General features: G+C 41.5%; 1 protein-coding gene across 15 annotated transcripts in view; it reads left to right on the top strand.

Moving 5' to 3' along the window:
* MAGI1 (membrane associated guanylate kinase, WW and PDZ domain containing 1) overlaps positions 1 to 16,085 on the top strand; it is a 610,393-nt gene that overhangs the window by 571,650 nt on the left and 22,658 nt on the right. For 11 of the 15 annotated variants that reach the window (XM_036868484.1, XM_036868483.1, XM_036868479.1 and 8 more), the window contains 5 exons: positions 3,028 to 3,244; positions 7,071 to 7,154; positions 9,998 to 10,089; positions 11,997 to 12,189; positions 15,066 to 15,359. In XM_036868484.1, the coding sequence (XP_036724379.1) occupies positions 3,028 to 3,244; positions 7,071 to 7,154; positions 9,998 to 10,089; positions 11,997 to 12,189; positions 15,066 to 15,359 (880 nt within the window). The remainder of the gene's footprint in view (positions 1 to 3,027; positions 3,245 to 7,070; positions 7,155 to 9,997; positions 10,090 to 11,996; positions 12,190 to 15,065; positions 15,360 to 16,085) is intronic. The other 4 variants (XM_036868494.1, XM_036868492.1, XM_036868486.1 and 1 more) reach the window with 1 other exon arrangement.

Here is a 16,085-nt window from a genome sequence, read left to right as displayed (position 1 = left end):
TGTCCAGACTGTATCTATCATTTTGTGATAAATTGGACCTAAATGCATCCTTCATGGGGAACGTGAGAAAAGGTGATAAAAGTTTTTAAACGGCCCAAGCCACTTCTGGTAAACTTCATTTGCACCTTCTGGTTATGGTAAAGCTGTCTCTTCATTTAAACTTGAGATTTCCAGGTCCTCTGTGTCAGATTTGTTACACTGGGACAGCCATCGAAGGGTCTTGGAAATCCCTGAGGTGACGTACAAAATCTGTGTGCATGCATTTGTGGGCGTGTCTGTAAAAGCACATGTGCATTCGCTGCTGGAGAAAGGTCCAGACTCTCTCAGTGGGACAGGGTTGCTGGAAAGGTATTTTTCTCCTGTTCAGGAAGAGGCAGGGATTGGAAGAGGTTACATTTCAAGAGGTTACCGAGTATCCCCAGGAAAGGAAGAAAAGAAGATAGTGAGGTTTCCCTCAGGTAATCCCGCAGTGCGGCTCACGGGGTCCCGGTGAGGCTTTGTGTAGAGGAACCTTTACACGAAGGAGACTGGAGCTTCCAGGGTCAGAGACTGACTCTAACCGTGAAATGAACTTAGTGTCAATGGACCGACCCCACATCTAGCATTTGCTACTCATCTGAAAAACCAGGCGAGGGTAGTCATTTGAAGAGAGGGATGAAACTCTCATGGTTAATCCAGAGGTCCTTCATCTATTGAATTATTTGCTTTCACTTTTAAAGTATCTTCTTCCTGCCCTTCCAAGAGGAGAGCAGACACAGAACACTACCAAAATGTAAAAAATAGAAATTAACAGTCCCATTAATTCTTCTTACCAAGGTTCATTTCTAAATGACAACAGCTTTACATTTGGTCTTGATTATAAAGAACATTCTCTGTACATGATAAAAATAAGAAGTAGGCAGTACAGGAAAGTGTAAGAGGGGGGAAACCCAGCCAGAACCCATCTTTTTTTCTGTTTATGCTGAGGTGTGTACACTACACATGCTTGTTTATAATGGAGACCCTTACGAAGACCTCGGTGAAGAGGAAAACAAATTCCCACGCTCATGCAAAAGGGAATGGGGATTGTATTCGTTACAATCGTTACAATCCCCATGAATGTTTACAATCCTTCGTTAATGTTTTCCTGACTCTGAAAATCTTCAGCATGTCTCCAGGGGAAGCAAGAAGACAGGTTTTGACCTTCTTAGGGAATAGAAAGGGGATAGCTGGCCCTGAGAGCCGAATTCACTTTGGGGAGGGCTCTGTTGGAAGTTGGCAGAACCAGGTTGTGTCCCAAGTCTTCGGAAGGCGGATCCATCCAAGTCTGAGCGGAGCCCTTGACCCTCACAAGGGAACGATGGTGATGTGGGGTAACGGTGATGGTTGTCCCTGTCCAAACACCGGTGTGTTTTCCTGACCTCTGCACCCAGAGTATGTTGTCCCCTTGAGTCTGAGTGAATTAAGCCCCTCATATAGGTGGTTCCCAAGACCTCTTTGCTAGTTTAGAATATGGTCCTCACGTTTCTCCCACAGGCACATCAAGTATAATTTTAAAGGGTCTATCTTACCTTCATGAAATACATGCCCAATTTTCGACTTTGAATCCTTGCTAAAACCTATCTTCAGATCTGTGATCTGGGACAGTCAAGGGAAAATGAAGTTTTTGTCCTCCTTGGCCTTAGTTCAGTGCTTATTTCAAAGCAAGGACTGGAAGGGGAAGGAGGTGAGGGCCCTGAGAAGTAAATGAGCAGGACCTTGGAAGTTTCCACGGAGATGCGAATGAAAGACGGAGGCCACCTGGGGGAGAGAATAAGGAAGAACAGTGTGATAGGACTGATTGCAAGACTGAGGGCAAGATTTTGACACTATAAAGAACTTTAGGGAACTGGAATGTCTAGGTCAAAGATCTTATAGACTACTCAAAAATCATAAGCTATACAGGATGTGTAAGACAGGCCGGAGATGCCCCTTTACAATGTTCTGAAGCAGTTAAGTGTAGTGACATGGCATCTGTTGTGTGAGAGACAGGACTCCAGAATTTTTCTTTTGAATGGGGGGAACTAAACACCTGGGCTTACCACATCTTTCATTGGAGAAAATAAGAGCTGAAATTATTTTATTTCCCATGCAGTATTTTTCCTCCCACTAGATTTTGCTGTTCATTCAGTGGCCCTTCCAACAAAGAGCATCTCATAAAATGGGAAGGGTCTTTTGCTGAGCAGATTTTAAGGAGCAGGAACCTACTTATTCTACTGAAATTTAAATGAAATTCTTTGTCTTTGACTCCTACTTGGAGTTTGGACAAGTTGCAAATCTAAGAAGGCTGACCCCCGGAGGTCAACCCATATATAAAGTTGGATCTTGATTTTCAACCAACAGTAGTAGCAGGAGATCAAGAGGTGTAATGCGATGTCTGCAAAATTGATTCACTAAGAATTTTGAAAGCTCTTCAGATAATAGTTTTTTATATACTTGTAAGTACAAGTGCACACATAATGCTAGGCATGATTTTTTAAAGATCTGATCCATGTTTCTTACAGGCTAGCAGGACTGATGGTAAATCCTTAGCAAGAAGTTGGGTATTTTACTACTGAAAGAGGGAAAATGTGGAGTCCCAAGGAGCATTTTTAGCCCTGATCATATTTCTTCTGGATATTCTAGCTTTCCATTTAAACCACGCATGGTATTCTGTGTCACATGTTTGGTTTAAAAATGAAGATATTAAAACGAGTATATTTCGTAATAAATGATCCCAGTGACTTAGCTGAGAACCTGTGATGAAAACTGGATTTGTTTTCTGCTCCAGCCCTGAAAGCAGTCTGGTTTGCCATGATGTCCTTCTGTCTGGCCCACCCCTCTATCTGTCTGCCAGTGCCCTGGGGATTTACCTGCATTCAGCATGAGCCGAAGGTGGAAGCCAAAACGTTGTTGATAAATTTATGTATGTGTGTGCGGAAGTGCTGAACAAAAACAAGCTGATGGAAAACACCCGCTCAGGGAACCAATAATCATCTCTTCTTGCCCCTCTCCCTCGCTTCCTTTCAGCAACCACTGGAAAGAAAAGACAGCCAGAATAGCTCCCAGCACAGCGCTGCCAGCCACCGAAGCCTGCACACAGCCTCCCCCAGCCACGGCACACAGGTGCTACCCGAGTTCCCACCCGCCGAGGCCCCGGCTCCAGATCAGACTGACAGCTCTGGGCAGAAAAAACCAGATCCTTTTAAAATCTGGGCCCAGTCCAGGAGCATGTATGAAAACCGACGTGAGTAGCACCCTGGCTCCTGTCTTCCCTGGACCCCGCCGCAGGGCTCCAGCTCTCTCTTGAGGCTTACTGAGAGTAGATTGTCAGTGTGTGAACAGGAGAGAGGTGAATCCAGGTGGGAGGTGACAGCATCTCAGAGCAGTGATAGAATCTGCTGGATATTCACTGAGGCCCTGTTACGTCTTCTGTTTGGGCAGGTGGGGTAGTCATGGATGGTCGTCAGATGAAGGGCCTGGGTAAAATGGATTTATTTTTCCTCTCCGTTAAAAGAAGTGGCCGATAAGCGCTGCTGCCTCATTAATTCTTCCCTACATGGAGACGGTGGCCTCCTCTGAGCTCCTGTCTTGTGAAACAGCTCTGATGTACAATAGAACATAAATACGATTGGTTTGGATTGCAGGAGTAATGAGAAGAAATTAAATGCTTTCTTAGTGGTCTCGGTTTTTAAGAATACTGGTAATTTTTTTTAAACGTTATCAGTCTTTCTAAACATTCCCTTTAAAAAGAAAAAAAGAGTAGCGAGTGGTTTGTGCTTTAATCATTTATACTGTGGTTAAGTATGTTCCTTTAGCTTCACCTTTTTGAAAAATATGAACTAGTGATGTCATACATAGTACCTTTTGGGCTGTTATAAACCGAGTCATCCCTTCACATTTAATGTTTTACTTTTTATTATGAAATGATTTCCAAAAACTATTCACTCTAAACAGTATTCACTTATCTTACTGTTACCAATCAAAGTTCCTAAAATGCTTTCGTCTTAGGGGATACAAATAGGCCATTTTTGTTTGTTTGTTTGTTTTGGCTGTTGCTCTTACTGACCTTTTCTTATGAGTATGATTGGTTGGGATGAAGCATCTACGAAGAACATGCACTTCATTTTCCCTTTTTGTCATAGGATAGGAGAGAATGATTAATGAGGGAGGAGGCCGGGTTTGCTGAAGGGTCAGATTAAAACTGGAAGAGAGGAGAGAAGCATTCTGCCTTTCCTCTTGGTCCCCAGCCCCCTCAGCACAGGTTTCATTTGGAGCCACAGCTGTGGTTCTCTTAGCAAAGCCCTGTGGAGGGCCGAGGCACGGGGGGCGGTGGGGGGGGGACACTGCAGCCACCCATCCACCCCCTTGGACTTGGCTGTGAAGCATTTTACCTGCTGGCTGGAGCCACTCCTCTGTGACCCAAACCAAACAGGGGAGTGAGAGCAGCACCCCTGCCTGAGAAGGAAAGTGGCCCACACTGCTGGGTGCAAGTCAGCACTTAGGAGGCACGAGGCATGACCAGAGTCTTGGTGATGATCAAGTTTTAGAAGTCACCCAGGGCTCCCTCTGTGCTTTTCCTCTTCAAGGAGGAGACATCATTGCCTTCTTCCTACCATAGTGCGTGGAATTAAGTAGGCTGTTTTGACTAAGGCTTCCCTATGCTGGCAAAAGCCCGATAACTTGAGAAAGGATTTATTTAGTCCCTGGACTAGAAAGACCCCTGAGTACACCTCACTGTGGGCCAGAGGAAATGAAGTTCCATTTGGAACATCCCTTGTAAGCAGTAGTTGCTAAGCATGAACCTGGTGTCCGTTCTCCGTGTGTCTTCTCACTATTTGGAATGATTTCAGGGAAGAAATGTTTTCCAAAGAGGAATATTTTCACATTCCCTTCACATTTCTCTTTAATCATGCAGGTCCTCCAATCAATGGCCCAACTTCAGTTGATGTGGAGATAACTGTTTTATTGACTATGCCCCTGCTTTTCTCAGTAGAGTACACGTTTATGACTTGAGTTTCCCATGTATGAATCTTTTTGTGATAAAATAAATCAGTTTCTGAAGTGCTGGTGTGGGCCTCATGGATTGACAGACGATTCTAATGCACCCAAAGAATAGGAGGCTCTAGCTCAGATGCCATTTTTACCTTGATGGAAGCAGTATTTCTTCAGAATTTGGTATTTAATCCATTTTTTTAAAAAGTTTTCACCAGAAAAAAAATAAGAAAAATATGTAATTCTGCCACAGCCAGCTGCTCTAAGCATTGAATGAGAGGCAGACTGAAATATTTGTAATGGTGCCAGTTTAGGCCTTAACTTTCTGGAACATCTAAGGAATAGGATCTAGCAGCACAAATGAGAATCAGGTTTTTTTGCTGATTAGAGGCTCCATAATTGAGTGATTGTAGCAACCTAACCGATGTTAATATTCACATAGATTTCTGCCTCACCACTAAATCAGGATAATGATGAGACTTTTCCCTCCATGATAATTATTCAGTATCTGTCACAGATTTTCTTTTTTTCACAGTACCTATGAATGAATCTACGTCAATCTTGTCTTCTAATCAGTATTTGGCTTTATCCCAGATCAGTTTTTGCCATTCCCTTAGGCTGTTTTTTATCTTGTCTTTTGGAAAAAAATGAAAAAGTAAAGCATGTAGCGTCATTAGATGTGATTCCCTGCCCCTCTCCCCAAGGCATATTAAAATGCGCAAAGTACTCCAGGAAAAAAACCAAGAAAATTAAAGTCAGCAGTAGCATCTTAATTGTACCCTTAATTTATCCCCCTTTTTTTGGGAAAATATATTTTCCTCGTATTTCATTTTATTGTAAAGGACAATGTGAAGATTCTTAACAAAGTCTCTGATCCAGTTCCTTCACATGGTCTGAATACTGTGCAAAATATAGCATTCTTGATATGGCCATCTGTCAAAACAGCAGTGTGCAAGTGAATCAGTCTGAATTACAGATGTGTTAATAAATCCCTCTGAAGAGCTTAAGTGTTCAGTTAAGAACATGCATGGGTGGTGGTGGTGGGATGAACTGGGAGATTGGGATTGACATATATACACTAATATGTATAAAATAGATAACTAATAAGAACCTGCTGTATTAAAAAAATAATAAAATTCAAAAAACCCCGAGATTTATTAAAAAAAAAAAAAAAAGAAAGAGCATGCATGGAAGTCCTTTAAAAGCCATGTTGCCTGTTTGTATTTTCTCTAGATAACATGTCAGTTGTGCACATCTTTTAAAAATGACATCGATGCAATCTTATTTATAAGTGTTCAGGAAGAGCAGCTAGTACCCACTAGTGTTTACTGTGAAACAAAATCTAAAGCTTGCAGTTCAAATTTTGCCCGTTCACAAAAGAGTTGGGAAAGAAAAATGACAAAGCTGTCATTTTAACCAGCACACACCTGTCCCTCGAGAGAGACATGCTTAATGATCTGGAATTGGTGTACAGCTCCTTTATCATAGTTTAAAGGAGCTTGGGTGTACGTCTAGATTTTAAGAGCTATTATGACAGTTCTTATTTGTGTATTTGTTCAGCTCTTGGCCAGATCTGATGATTTGTGTCACTAAACAAAAGACTATTTTGGTTGAACTGCCCTAGAATTCATCTGAACAGGTTTTAGCCCAAGAATTAATCCCACCAGGAACTTGATACTATTTTAAATAAACACAGTAATGTGGCAGTGACAAAAGTATGCTTAAATTTTTTCAAAAGGAAATAAGGGGTTAGACAAATCTCAAGTTCATGACATGATTCAAACAAGGTCATAAGAGAATGGGTACTTCAGGGTATCATGAAATCGGAAGAGTCTAAGATGGTAAAGGTAGTTCTGTGAAATTCTCAGCGGTACAGTTGTAAATTCTAGCTTTTTGACAAGAAAAGTACCATGGAAAAAAAAAAAGAATCGAACCATAGTCTTTTAAAATCCACAGCAGCCTTGACCTTTACTGTGAAAGCTTAACTGCACGTTCCTTATCAATCAAAACTAAATTAAAATGAACTAAGAGAAAGCACATACATTCAGCTTTGCAAAATTGTGACATTACTATTCCAGCTATGTCACCTTCGCCTGCATCGGGATTGAGCAAGGGTGAAAGAGACAAAGAAATCAATTCCACGAATTTTGGAGAATGTCAGAGTAAGGATCTGCTGAAAACTTTCATTTCTCCACTATTACTCATCCTGTTTGATGTTCCCATTGGTCTAGGGGGCTAGAAAGAAACTCAGAAAAAGGAGGGAAGAAAGAGGGATGCCATGAACAGAAGTGTTTGGGGCGTTTTTATTGAGCAAGGCTAGAGCAAAGACAAGATGAAATTAAAAGTGATGGGCATGTTTTAACCAAGTCTGCAAATGTGTTGTGTGTTTGTAGTAATAGAGACGCCAGGAGGGTTCTCTGCAAACATGGTGATTCCATTTTTTCTAATTATCAAAGGAAGTCTTTTGACTGCTTTATTGGGTCATTGGTGGAATTACCAAAGGAAATGAGCTGCTCTGATTGTCCCCTGTACCAGGGCTTAGAAGTGAAGAGAGCTGGATGAGATTTTCTTAGCTCTTCTTCATTTAGTCTCAAAAAGAAAGGGGGGGGGGGGCGGTGATAGTAATATCAGAAAGATGGTTCTACCCTGCTGCCTCCTGAAAACTTAATTCTAATAAAATCTGCCTGAAATAAAGAAGAGAACAAAAAATGTTTTGGGGGAATAGTTTAGAAACTTTAGTGCCTTTGGGAAGAAGAGACAGCAGAGGACAAAGAAGAGAAAAATCATTCTATAATTCTCTAATATGTTTCAGTACTGATTGATCACCAAAGTTATATATTTGGACCATAGCATTTGGTTCGTAGAAGAATATAATTGTCAAGATGCCCAAGTTCAAGGACCAAAAGACGTTCTTTGTAACACGTCTGTGTTTGTGTGTGTTTTCCCGAAAGGCTCATCATTGGCATCGTCTACATCCTTGGTGTCTGTCATTGGGCATCTTCGTTTTCAGTAGGAAGCTTTTTAAATAAATTTGCCATCCGTGTATTAATTCTCAGAGGAACAAATTTTTTTCCAATGGACTAAACTGTATGATAAGCCTAAGTCTGTTGACCATAATTGCCCATCCCATGGTGGCTTACTCCTAAATGAGCAATAAAAGGCAGAAACTTGCTACATTTGGTGACACTGTAGGATGGGCAGGTGTTCCTATGTTAAACGATGCTGCAGAAAAAATTGGTCTGAGCTGGAGGTCTCTGCAGAGGTCTTTCCCTTGTTCACAGAAGGGCTCAGCAGATTTCAAGCAGACTCTGCCAAGAACCCAGTGCTGGCTGGAAAGCACCCGTGGTCTGTTTTGGTAATAATCCTCCTGCTTGAGTGAACCGAAGATGGAGACTCAACCTGATTTAATTTGTTGTTTCAATGAGGCTATTACAGCAAATACCCTTTAGCCAGCTACTCAAACAGAAAGAAAATATTGTTACCTTAGCATGCTGAAGAAAATACCGTTCTCGAATTGTGTCCTGTGATGTAGCCTAACTCCATGTACCATGGCATCTTACAGCTTAGCCTTAGCAATTATAATTAAAAATCATTGGATAAGAAGCTCCCTTGAAAGCATGGCATTAAGACAGCTCAAGCACGAATATTCGATTCAGACTCCTCTGACTGGTACTTACCTGTTCATTTAGTTTCTTCTCTCTCGGCATACATTTTAAGCTCATGGGTGAGTCCCGAAAAAGGGACATCTATCGCCAGCTTGAAGTCTAAACAACCACCTTCTTCTTCCCTATTCCATTGTACAGAATCAGAGAAGATGGGAATTAAATTCTCAGTACATACACACTCCTTCAGCCCCAAAGCCAAGGAATTAAAGAAACCAGAAATTCTGCAGAACAGTATTTGAAAATCTCCTTTAGGATTCATGGCCACTAAATTATATATTTTTTTCTTTAAATAAAAGATTTGTCATTTTACAGACTGTAAAACATACTACTTAAACACTAAAATATTAAGTAAGAATTAAATAGAAGTAACCCTTTTTTTTATTACTTTAGTTAAGTAACAGAGTGGTATATAGGACAATCTCATGTACAGTAAGCACGTTCTTAAGGAAAATACTTTTCTTTAAAAAAAAAAAAATGAGATTTTCATTTGAAAGCCCTGGACTATTACTGAATTTTAAAAGTAAAATATCAAGCTGTTAGATAATAAATGAATACTTATAGTGGTGAAATATTATAGGCAAATACTGGAATAAAGCACTTATTTTAGAGATGAAATATGGTTCATTGATGTAGGACAATTTTGTTCTCACCAGTGATCTTAAGGATATAGAAGGCTTACTACTTTTTCATAATAGTAGTGAAATCATAGTAAATTTTGTAAATTTGGAAATATTAGGATGTTTGAGAGTAACTCTTTTGGCCAAAATGATCTAACAGATCATATTATTGGCATTGCTAGTCCTGATTATTTTAAGGGAAAAAGAAGTGATTTTCTTTTTTTTAATTGAGAACACTTTTTACCTCAAGCTGTTTTCTTTCTTCTTCTAGTTGGTAACATCAGGTCTTCTAAATCCTCGGAGCCAACCTCTACTTCAGAGGTCACTCTGACAGCGTGAGCTCCTTCCTCAGACATGGGCACCCACTTTGTGGTGCAGAGCCTGATGATTTTAATGTATTTAATTCCCCTTGCAACAATACCCAGGAGAGTGGTGAGTGCTGACTACAGCCTTCATAGGGATAATGGCTTGATTAGGAATTATCAAACAGTGATTAGTCCTTTGAAAAAAATCTGAAGGCTCAATGACGATTCCTACCACTTACTTTCGCCCAGTGTCCTCTGTTATTACATCCGTCCAGATTATTTTGTTTGCTTGTGTGTGTTGGAACGCTGTCATCTGCTCAAACACCATCAGCATCGGTCCTGTTAACTGTGTTCGCCTTAGGGCTCTGATTCGTTTTATCAGAGAAATAATCTCTCTCTTCCTCATCCCTCTCTGCAGTTCCAGATTATCAAGAACAGGACATCTTCCTCTGGAGAAAAGAGACTGGATTTGGATTTAGGATTCTGGGTGGCAATGAACCAGGGGAACCTGTGAGTCTTTTGTCTCCCTGCCCCTTGCCCCCCATCCCACCCTAGCCTGCACCGCCCCGTGCAGTTTTCTAAGACTTCAAAGCAAATTGGCAGCAGTGACAAATCACCAAGATTTGAGTCCCGCCAGGTGCACCCCTGTTTCGTCTTTTTAAAAAAATTTTATTGGAGTATAGTTGATTTACAATGTATTAATTTCTGCTGTACAGCAAAGTGATTCAGTTATATATATATATATATTCCCTGACTGTTTCATCTTAAGCACTGGGGGTTATTCTTTGGATTTTGTGAGCTCTTTCTGTCTTGAGGAAGAAGGGACTAGATCTTTTCTAAAAAGCGTGTGTTCGTGTTTGTGGAAAGCGGCAGTTCCAGCGTCTGGAGCTCCCCATCAGAGAAAAGGGAACCGAAAAGCAAAATAGGAATAGGCATCAACTGAGAATACAGTGGCCTGATCCTTCTGGCCAATTCTGTTAAATCTGCCAGCAGGTAGTTGGCTTTGTATATTGCGTAGCCAGGACAGAGAGCACCTGACAAGGCATTATGAAAGATTAGAGAAAGTAGGACCACGCTCTTTACAAAATTAGAGAAAGAACCCTGAACAAGGATCAGGAGACATTTAACCTCTCCAGGCCTCATCTTTAGAATAAATTGAGGAGAACTTCACAGGATTCTTTTGAAAGGGGAAAAGAGAACTAAAGATAAGTATTGTTCATTTCCTCATCACAGTAAAAATAGCTGTTATTTCTTGAGTGCTTACTACGTGCCAGGTGCTATGCTAAAGGCTTCTAACATCCATTCTTCTCATGTATCCATCAAATCTATGAATCTATCCCCATTTTTCAAATCATGAAATAAAGACACAGAAAGGTTAATGAACCTGCCTGGCATCACAGAGTTAGTAAAGGGAGGGACTGGAAAGGGTGTGATTCCAGAGTCCATGTTCTTAAGCACTCTTTTGTCAAAGTTCTTTGTAAGTGATAAATGCCATGTAAAGATCGTTGTAGCCTCATTATCTAGAGAGAAGGCAAGAAAGGCACAAATATTTTAGCTAAAGTTTAATGAATGGTTAATATAACAACAGCAAGACACTAAATATAAAGACCTGCTCTGCATGCAGGTGCGATAGACTATGAAAATAGGGATGCCCAACCAGACTTTGCTTGATTCATCCCTTCATTTAACAGCATTTATCATGCATTCCCTTTTGCTAGGCACATGCTGACCTTTAAAGCAAAGTAGTATTACTATTATAATTAGTAGAGTTTTCTGAACAGAGGCCTGCCTCTTAGGTGGATAGAAAAGGGGAAAAAGTTTTGCCCATGAAGGGAGTAAAATGATTTATTTTTGCAAAGGGGAAAAAACAATGAGTCAGCAAACCACAGATAAATGTCAAGGTACTAAACAAGAAAAAGTTATTTTTTCCATTTAAGAATTATTGTACCACCTAGCACAGCACCTGGTACCCAGTGGGCACTCAATAAGGGTTTGTGGCATGGATGCAGACATGAATGAATGAATTGAATTGTTCTCAGAGATTGTGAAGGCCGTCGTTTTACAGGCAAACCTCGTTTTATTGCGCTTTACAGATGTTACATTTTTTTGCAAATTGAAGTTTGATGGCAGCCCTACATTGTCAGATGATGGTTAGCATTTTTTAACAATAAAGTATTTTTTAAATTAAGGTATGTACTTTTTTTTTAGACATAATGCTATTGCATACTTAAGACTACAGTATAGTGTAAACATAACTTTTATGTGCACTGGGAAACCAAAAAATTCATGTCACTTGTTTTTTGGTGACATTAGCTTTATTGCGGTGGTCTGAAACCGAACCTGCAATATCCCCGAGGTGTGCCTGTAATAGTAAACCAAAAGGTCAGTGTTTCATCCATCATCCAATTACTCAACAGATTTATATCGGTCACATCGTACCACTGGGTGCTGCTGATACAGACGGCCGCCTGAGGTCTGGGGATGAATTAATCTGTGTGGATGGGACACCAGTCATTGGTAAATCACACCAGCTTGTGGTCCAGCTTATGCAACAAGCCGCCAAGCAAGGCCACGTCAATCTCACAGTACGGCGTAAAGTGGTGTTTGCGGGTATGTTTTTCATTCATCCCTTTAGACAGTGCCTTGTCACTTTATGCACAGAAGAGGCCCCTTTCCTGTGCCTGCCTCCTCAAGCATGTATTTTAGCAAATGTTTGTAAATGTGATTAAGCTCAGAATTTCCAGATGGACCCCTGCAAAACTAGTGTCACTCAAAAGCACTTTAATGTGCCATCCGTACACGTTCCACAAAGGCTTTTAGAAGAAGCCTAGTTGAGTAGATGTGTTACCTCCCTCCATCCCCTTGCTAAACAGAACTTAGTCATTCTCTTCACTTGATGAGAATTCTCAACAAAAGAGGTTAGGAGAATTGTAGCTTCAAATTAAGAGAGCAAAAATTAGGTTTGCGCTGCCAAATAAGCTCATAAAAAAGCTGCTCTGCTGTTGACAGTCATATGTATTAAACTATTTTAATGTTTACATTTTTCTCTATAAGCAAGTTGTAGAGTTGGCCAGTTCTAGGTCATGTTTGAGTCCTTCCTCCTGCAACTCAAATTCATATACATCCTTCCAGGCCCAACTCAAAGATAACCTTATCTGTAAAACCCTCAGAAATTCCCTCCTTCCTCCAACTGTCTGCTGAGTTTAGCCTTCCCTTCTTGCCATCCTTGGGCATCGTGGTTCACTTCGGTATCAGAATCTGCCATTTCGAGGCAGTATTGGGTAAGTGTCTACCCTTCCCATTCATTCACCATCTTTGCCTGCAGCCCCTGCCTCCAGGTATTCAAGACAGAACCCAGAATGCAGAAGAGGCAGATTCCATGTGGTATCAGTTGAATTACTGAAGAAGGATGACATGAAATATTAGGAATTCTCCATAGCTGTAATACTAGTGAAACACCTGTTTATCAGATAAAGTCAACTGGCATCTTGTTTTAAAAACAAACCAAAAAAATAACTCATAGGGACTTCCCTGGCAGTCCAGTGGTTGAGACTCCTCGCTTCCATTGCAGGCGACATGGGTTCGATCCCTGGTCGGGGAACTAAGATCCCACATGCCTCATGGCACGGCCAAAAAAAAAAAAAAAAACAAACTCATAGAGCTCATTTAAATGGTGTATAATTAATTACAAAAGAATTAAGATATCAGATTCCAGTGTGAGAGCCCTACCTGTTGCAGCCACGAAAAGAGTGTTAATCACTTATGTCCCTAGAGCTCATTTATGGCCTCAGGATCTTAACGTAGTATCCCATGCAACCAGTAGCAGCAATCAGAAATGGCTTTTGAGATGAGATGAAAACTTTCTGACTTCACTGGTCCAAATAAAAATAGTAGAGCCATGTGATTTTTGTTTGTTTCATATTTATTTTTTAGATCTTAAATATTGGGGTTTTTAGGCTCTGGGTTAAAGGCATGTTAAATCTTTGAAAAGACATAAGGCTAAGTGAAATAAGCCAGTCAAAAAAAGGACAAATATTATATGCTTCCACTTCCATGAGGTACCTAGAGTAGTGAAGTCACAGAGACAGAATGTAGAATGGTGGCCGTACCAGGGGCTGGGGAGGGGAGAGTGATTAGTTAGTGTTTAATGGGCACAGAATTTCAGTTCTGGAAAATGAAAGCGTTCTGGAGATTGGATGGTGGGGATGGTTGCACAACAGTGTTTCTGTGCTTAATGCCACTGAACTATACACCTAAAATGGTTAAAATAATAAGTTTTAGGTTCTGTATATTTTATAACAATAAAAATGAAATCTGTGAAAGGAGGTGCTTTGGGGAATAAATTTAGTAGTCCTATCGAAAACCTGAACACCTATTTTGCTTTCGGCATGAAAGCTAAGTCGGTCCCGCCTACTACTGTGGCTATTTAGGAGTGCTTTACCCTGTCACTTGAGAAAGCAATAAAACTGAAATTTGATAAAACGAATTCTGAGGGAGGCTAATATATCCAGTTGTGTGATCAGAGTAGATCATTGACATCTGGAAGCGAGGAAGAGAAGCTAAGTATACCTCTGACAGGTGTTGTCAGGAATCCCACAGTAGGGAAATCTTAATGGTACTGTCAACTTACCATGTCTCCGGTGATGGAAAAAGCAAAGCAAAACTGTTTGCAAATCTGAGCAGAATGTGACTTGAGGGTAATGACAATTTGAGTGCAGCGAAGGGCGTGTCTCTGAGGCAAAAATGGTAGTCATCCTTGCTGTGGGCCACACCTATGCTTCCTTCAATGGGTCGTTTTTGTTTGTTTGTTTCATTGAAGTCTAGTTGCTGTACAATATTATGTAAGTTATAGGTGTACAATGCAGTGATTCACAATTTTTAAAGGTTGTACTCCATTTATAGTTATTATAAAATATTGGCTATATTCCAGTGTCGTGCAATATATCCTTGTAGCTTATTTTATACCTAATAATTTGTACCTCTTAATCCCCTACCCCTATATTGCTCCACCCCCCCATCTTCTCCCCACTGGTAATCTCTAGTTTGTTCTCTATATCTGTGAGACTGCTTCTTTTTTGCTATATACACTAGTTGGTTGTATTTTTTAGATTCCACAGATAAGTGATCTTATACAGTATTTGTCTTTCTTTGTCTGACTCATTTCACTCATCATAATGTCCAAGGGTTGTTTTTTGATTTGTGAACTGGGAAATATTTCAGAGTGGGCCGATCTTGCTGCAAATTTGAGTCTGTATGCAGATGTTGAGATACAGTATGCTGTAAATGATACAGAATTGGGGTGTCCCCTTTGGTGTTTTTCTATGAGCTGTTTTCAATTCCTGTATCTCAGTTCTGTGAGGCCAGCTGCTGTCGTAGCTGTCACTCTCTTGATTTCATTGCGGAGTCTTGGGGGAAGGAGGAAGGGGTGGCAGGCAGAGCACGTTTCTCGCAAAGGCAGGTAACTGAGAGGTGCATCTCTTGCACAGCCTCCAAAACAGAGAACGAGGTGCCCTCGCCAGCCTCCTCCCATCACAGTAGCAACCAGCCGGCCTCACTGACCGAGGAGAAGCGCACCCCGCAGGGCAGCCAGAACTCCCTGAACACGGTGAGCTCCGGCAGCGGCAGCACCAGCGGCATTGGCAGCGGCGGCGGTGGCGGCAGCGGCGTAGTGAGCACCGTGGTCCAGCCCTACGACGTGGAGATCCGGCGCGGGGAGAACGAGGGCTTCGGCTTCGTCATCGTGTCGTCGGTGAGCAGGCCTGAGGCAGGGACGACATTCGGTGAGTGCGGTCACTTCTCCCCAGTGTTTCCTGGGATGCCTGGGACTGTTCTATGGCAAGTAAAAGACAGCCAAAATCTCATTAACAGAAATGCTTTTCATGCTTTCTGCTTCAGATAATGAAAGCCTTAATTGAGGATGGAGTTAATTGGGTGGCTTTTCCCCTCCTGAAGGCTGAGATTTTTTGTTTTTAACCCTTCAGCTTCCATCCTGATTGCGTGTTCACAGGCAGACAATTTCACGCATAGGTGAAATTTGCAAAGCAGCCCCTTGACAGGATAGAGTGTGAGAAATTCTTGCCGGAGAAAGCTGTTTGCAAGGTCCTGAGCAGGGTATCAATCATAGCAGTTGCCTCAGAAGGTCTGAGTGGTTTTTTTTGTTTGTTTGTTTTTGTTTTTTAATAAATTTATTTATTTATTTATTTTTGGCTGCGTTGGGTCTTCGTTGCTGCGCGCAACTTCCTCTAGTTGCAGCGAGCGGGGGCTACTCTTCGTTGCGGTGCACGGGCTTCTCACTGCCGTGGCTTCTCTTGTTGCGGAGCACGGGCTCTAGGCGCACGGGCTTCAGTAGTTGTGGAGAGCTGGCTTCAGTAGTTGTGGCGCACGGGCTTAGTTGCTCTGCGGCATGTGGGATCTTCCCGGACCAGGGCTCGAACCCGTGTCCCCTGCATTGGCAGGCGGATTCTTAACCACTGCACCCCCAGGGAAGTCCCGGTGTAGGGAGTTTT

Source organism: Balaenoptera musculus, chromosome 11, assembly GCF_009873245.2.
Source record: "Balaenoptera musculus isolate JJ_BM4_2016_0621 chromosome 11, mBalMus1.pri.v3, whole genome shotgun sequence".
Taxonomy (NCBI): Eukaryota; Metazoa; Chordata; class Mammalia; order Artiodactyla; family Balaenopteridae; genus Balaenoptera; species Balaenoptera musculus.
The sequence above is the reverse complement of the archived record's forward strand: the minus strand, read 5'-3'. Positions and strand labels throughout refer to the sequence as shown.